At 33.4% G+C, this 6,000-nt stretch overlaps 1 protein-coding gene across 1 annotated transcript; it reads left to right on the top strand.

The window, feature by feature from the left end:
• Positions 1-786: 786 nt before the first annotated feature.
• Positions 787-4,516, top strand: LOC116130328 (beta-1,4-mannosyl-glycoprotein 4-beta-N-acetylglucosaminyltransferase-like). The gene is made up of 2 exons (XM_031416076.1): positions 787-905; positions 3,103-4,516. Exon 2 carries the CDS (start codon positions 3,194-3,196, stop codon positions 4,277-4,279), a length of 1,086 nt encoding a protein of 361 aa, XP_031271936.1. The 5' UTR covers positions 787-905; positions 3,103-3,193; the 3' UTR covers positions 4,280-4,516.
• The last annotated feature ends 1,484 nt before the right edge of the window (positions 4,517-6,000 follow it).

The following is a 6,000-nucleotide window of genomic DNA, read 5'->3' as shown; positions in this document are numbered from 1 at the left end:
CAATTGAAGTTGGTCCCGTAAAGATGGTCAATTCTTCGGTCTAAACATGGCAAGAAACCCGAATTCTTTTCTCTAATATGTTAAACTTTTATGAGAATTAAGAATATGTAATGTTTGAACTTTGAATTGGAAAACAAAATTATGGGTAGAACCAAATAAGGTAAAAATTGAACGATATTTAATTTTTGAATCTTATTACTAATGGTTTGATAGTTGTACGTTATATGTCATTTAATGTCAAAATATGGCATCATGAACTAAGTATAATTCTAGATTGGATATATGAAAATAAAGGTTGAGAAAGGTATGAGAAGAGGGGTAAATATATAAACGAAAATGATAGAATCATCGAAGGTTGTGCACCAAATCTGTGCACCGAATGACGTGGTAAAATCCTGACCGTTGATTTATTATCAATTGATATTAATCAACGGTCAGGATTTTGTCACGTCATTCGGTGCACAGATTCGGTGTACAATCTTCGGTTGCTGTAGTATTACTCATACATAAAATACAAGAGTTGTTTTCGAAATTAATGGGATTTGTTTAACAATTATCAATTAGTGCAAGAATTTTAAAATTATAATGTGAGTTGCAGGCCAGTAACCGTATCCTTAATAAATATTTAAAAAAAAAAAAACCAATTATAAGTAACTTTGTTATATAAACGGACGGTAAATTGAATATCCATCTGTCAAGTACTAAATAAAGAAAAACATTAATTGTGACGTAGAAGACGATTATTTTGAAGTAGAAGATTATTTGACGTAGAATCCCATAAACATTATTTGTCGAAGTAGAATCCAATAAACATAAATACAGAATCGAGATAGAATTGAAAGATTATTTTCAAGTAGTTCAAGAAGACGATTCGGTGAACAAAGTTTTCGTCTTCATATTATCAGGTATGCAGATTTACAGTGTTAGTTTTGTATACAATTTGATTGTTAGAGATGAAGATATACTCTGTGTGATGAATTGCGTTGTGCCTTATTGTTGGTTTAATGGAGTCGACTGTCGACGAGATAGTCTTAGTTATGAATCCCGGTTAACCAGTACGGCGCCGCGACCATGCCACGCCCCAAGAAGGGTAAAACTGTCATTTCAATATACCATTCAAAATCATACCCCTGTAGAATTTTATATCTGCACGCCACGTCGCCTCCCACTCATAAACGGCCCGCCAGCGTAACGTTCATCTCTCGGAAATCCCATACATACCACTTCATGAATCATCCGCCACGTAACCAGTCATTACGGTTATTCCTCGCTTTTGTACATGTGTCCCTTTTTTATAGGACAACCTTAAAATAGATTACTATCGGCCATGGACGATCATTTCTCTTCAGGAGTAATTGGCTTCTCTGTCCTCTGGTACTAGTATAGGAAAAACATTCTGCAATTAAAAATGGCGAATGGACTGAATCGTATTTTTTTTAATATAATCTGGCGGGAATGCTTTTAAGTTCTCAGTCCCACTGAAAAGGCAGTCTCATCATCATTTTGTATTCTTTTTTATCGTTTTTTAAGTACATACGTTTTTCAAAAAGTTTAATGAATCTCCTCAGGTACGCTGAATCTGAACCATGTTTATCATGTTTCAGTTAATAAATTCTTGCTCATTGATTTATTTTTAGGGTTTTAGTTCCGTTTCTCTTAAGTTTATTGCATTTTAAATCGCTTAGAGCGGTTGTATAATTGATTTTAATTTTGGAGTTGCGGACCCTTGTTCATGTGAATATTGAAAATTAAAGATTATGAATTTTGGTTTATTTGGCTAATATATAGTGCTTTGTTTCTGTTAGAAAGCTATATATATCCTTTTCTATTAGGAATTAATCTGGAATCAGGATATCATTAAAGTCGCTTAGTTAAATCCGGGTTTGTTAGTTCATTCTATGTGATGTTTTTACGGTGGAAATCTAATTCCAATCCAAGTACAAAGTTTCATTTCTTGTCTTAATGATGGATTATCTTTATAACTGTGTTTATTGCAATTTAAGATTGTGTTATGCATCCCTATTAAATTCATTTCCCAAGATTGATAAGCAGGTTTGAGTGGCAATTGTATCAATTTGTCTTGGTTGAATTCAATGTTCTCATGTTAAAACTGGGTAACAAGAGCAATGACAATCTGTAATTAAAGACATAAGTTGTTATTTCATGCATTTCTACACATCAACTGTCTTGCTAATTTTCTGGAACATGATTTAGCTTTGGTAAAGCAAAAACTATTTGCTTTTTTATAGCACATTGACTTGGTTATGTAGCCTACTTCTTGATCCTTGGTAATTGACAATGATGATACTAATTTAACTTTAAAATGAGGATAAATTAAGAAATTTGATGTTTTAGAAAATAGGGCTCAACACCTTTTAAGCAAATGAGCTCTCAAAAATATGAGAAATATATAGTTATATGTAGTTGTGGTCTGTCAGAAAATTTTAACTATAATCTTGGTTCAATTGCTGTCCTCCTGTTTAATGCACCAAGAATTTCTTCCGTAAGTAACAATTTCATAGTACTGAATTTATTGGTATGGAATGTATGAGACCTTTTATATAATATCTGAAATTTAAAATGCATTGTGCAGAGCAATTTTCTTGGAATTGGTTATTGTGATGTTGTTGTGAACTAGCATATTGAAAGAATTACACGGAAGTGATCTGTATGCCTTAAATTGATTTTCTTGTTTATGAAAAATTGCACTTAGTTTTAAGTTTGGTAAAAAAAAAATTTGGCTGGATAATTTTTCCGTATGCAAGGCCAGTGGCAAAGGTGATGCATCAGGCTGACCCTTAAACAAAAGTTTCTCTAGGTGCCTGATACCAAGAGTTAAATTCTTACTCCATACTATGTCATAGACTGCTCACATTAGTAGACCTGAGGGCTCATTTTGCATAGTTTCACCAAGAATACTGGGTCTGGGATTATTCATTTGTTTTCCCTTATCATATTTTCTAATGCAAGGCTGTAATACATTATATCACTCCTGTTACTAATTGTGCTTTCATGAGCTTTGTTTTGAGAACATTATATTATATGTACATTCATCAGTTATAGTAATCTTTAATAATTTTTTTTTTTTTTTTTTTTCTGCAGGTGATCAAGATCATTAGCGTCACGATATTTCTGATGATTAAATTGGGAAAAAAATGCTAGTAGCCTTCCTTTTTCATCATTCTACGAAACCATGGCGCGTTCTATTCGCCTCAGCTACACCAAAAGATACCCACCAAAGCTTCTATTTATTTATCTCCTGATACTTGTGACAATTTGCATGATTGCAATTTACACCCATGGTGAGAAAATATCCTATTTTTTCCGTCCACTTTGGGACAAACCCCCTGCCCCCTTCAGACGCCTACCTCACTTTTATGCAGAAAATGTCTCAATGGAACATCTTTGCAAACTCCATGGTTGGTCCATACGGTCACAACCCCGCCGTGTCTTTGATGGTATCATTTTCAACAATGAGCTAGACATCCTTGAGATCAGGTGGCGTGAGCTGGATCCCTTTGTTACAAAATTTGTGATCCTTGAATCCAACACCACTTTTACAGGCATTCCTAAACCTCTCTACTTCTCATCAAACCAAGCGCGGTTTGCGTTTGCTGAGAAGAAGATTGTCCATGCTGTATATCCTGGTCGAACTGCATCTTGTGGGTCATATGAAGACCCATTTGTTCATGAAGCAGAGCAGCGTAGGGCTATAAATGGGTTGCTTTTTTTTGCAGGGATATCCAATGATGACCTACTCATAATGTCAGATGCGGATGAGATCCCAAGCCCCCACACTGTGAAACTACTGCAATGGTGTGATGGGGTGCCACCTATACTGCACCTTGAGTTGAGGCATTACATGTACTCATTTGAGTTCCCTGTGGATTACAGCAGCTGGCGGTCCACAATCCACACTTATGGCCCTGGTACCCTATACCGGCATTCACGCCAAACAGATCTCATATTTTCTGATGCAGGCTGGCATTGTAGCTTTTGCTTTCGTCAACTTCAGGAATTTGTGTTCAAGATGACTGCTTATAGTCATGCAGACAGAGTAAAGCGAAGGGAGTATTTAGATCCTTCTCGAATACAGAAAATCATTTGTAGTGGAGATGATCTTTTTGATATGCTCCCTGAAGAGTACACCTTTCAAGATATAATTAAGAGGATGGGCTCTATACCCCGTTCTGCTTCAGCTGTTCACCTTCCTAAATATTTGATAGAGAATGCAGCTAACTTTAGGTTTCTTCTTCCTGGGGGCTGTTTACGAGAATGAACATATCCTGTCCAACACCAAGAGATGAGTAAAGAGTATTTAGATGTTACAAAGAAATGTAGTTATCCTTTACCCTTTAATTCCGTTACTTCGAACATGTAGCATTTCTCACCAATTTGGTGTTTTTAAAGAGTTGGCAATAGAGTTTTCAGTTTCCTGAGGCAAATGTTATGTGCAAAGGGAAGACAAATATATAGCTTCTCTAAATTATTAGTTGAAAGAAAATTTTATGATTCAGTTGGAGAGCCTTGGTTTGATATATCCATACTTCATTTTATTAGCTCACCATTCAGCTCTTTAGGTACAATGTTTTTATTACTGTGAATGCTTGTAGAATTGTAGAGTCTTAAGTAGAAACAATTTGCTGGCATATCTTCAGTCTTCTATCCATTAAGAACATTGGAAAGCAATATCGTTGTTTTATAGGTTTAGTTTTTTGTTTTTTTTTTTTTTTTGGAGGGTGATCGTGGTATCTTTGTCAGTTTGTGCGCACCCCAATTATTCTCTCGGGACTCTAAAGTTAACGACTAGGTAAGTTCCTTAATGACTACCCTTATTAGTACCTAAGAAGACTTGAAATCAGGAGCTCATGAAACTTATTTTTACTCTTTTATCATTGGGTCACTTGATGGTCACTTGATGGTGGTTTTTAGTAAATTAGTTTGGTCGACAAGATTTTTTTAGGAATAAGGATCTTACTTCGCTTAAAGTATCTCCAATGATTCTTTCTATTTTTAAAAATCACTTTTCATATAAATAAAGAACATCTTCATTAAATTCTAATTATAAATAACAAAATTTTTATTCAAATCCAATGGGCTCTTTAAATTTTAATTTTTTCTTTTATTAAGTTTCAAAAAAGAGATCTAATAAGAGAGAGAATTAATAAATAAAATATCTAAAAACTTGTAATTTATTAATTAAAATTAAGATAAATAATGAAATTTGACTCTCTAGATATGGAGAGTCAAACTTACTCTTTAATTTATATTTAAAGAATAAAGAATCTGTTAAACTCCCTTTTTTATAGATAAACTCTTTATAATAGAGAGTTTGAATCATAAAAATAATATCTTGGAGATGCTCTTACGAAAGCAACTCCCTTTTGACTAGCTTTATTGTTAGAATCAAAATAAAATACGTCTCCGCTCATATCCAAATAAGGAAAAAAGGAGGAATGATTGGACATATAAAAGCAGATATCCACTAAGTGCAATTACATGATGGAGAAATTAGTTAATTAATGGCAAATCATGACTTACTTTAGTGGCCAACAATAACATTATCATATGCTAAGCAACTTCCTAATCATGCTTACCCAAATAAAGTTAATACTTTAAACAACATAATATTCTCAATAGTAATTTGACACGAAAAAGATGTACATTTTCTATAATATGATATATGTTGAAGACAGGTTTTGGCAATGTTGAAAAGAATCCATTTTATGGATAAAATCTTTTCCTTTAATATAAAAAGTTCATTTTTGTGACTCAAATGGATTTTTTTTTTAATGAAAATAAACACTTTCAAATTTTCCTTGGAGGGATTAGCTTTTGACAATAAAGAACCTTTTTTAAAAGAAAAAGAAGAGGTGGGACTCTATAACTTTTCATTCAATTGAGTCTTGATCTATTTATTTGTATTAGAATTATAGTGATATATATAAAATGATATTTATATTTAGAAAGCGGGCATAGAAGGCAAGGCTTTTTATTTTT

Source organism: Pistacia vera, unplaced genomic scaffold (genome assembly GCF_008641045.1).
Source record: "Pistacia vera cultivar Batoury unplaced genomic scaffold, PisVer_v2 Contig219, whole genome shotgun sequence".
Classification (NCBI taxonomy): Eukaryota; Viridiplantae; Streptophyta; class Magnoliopsida; order Sapindales; family Anacardiaceae; genus Pistacia; species Pistacia vera.
Note: the sequence above shows the minus strand (reverse complement) of the source record. Positions and strands in the feature narration are given on the sequence as shown.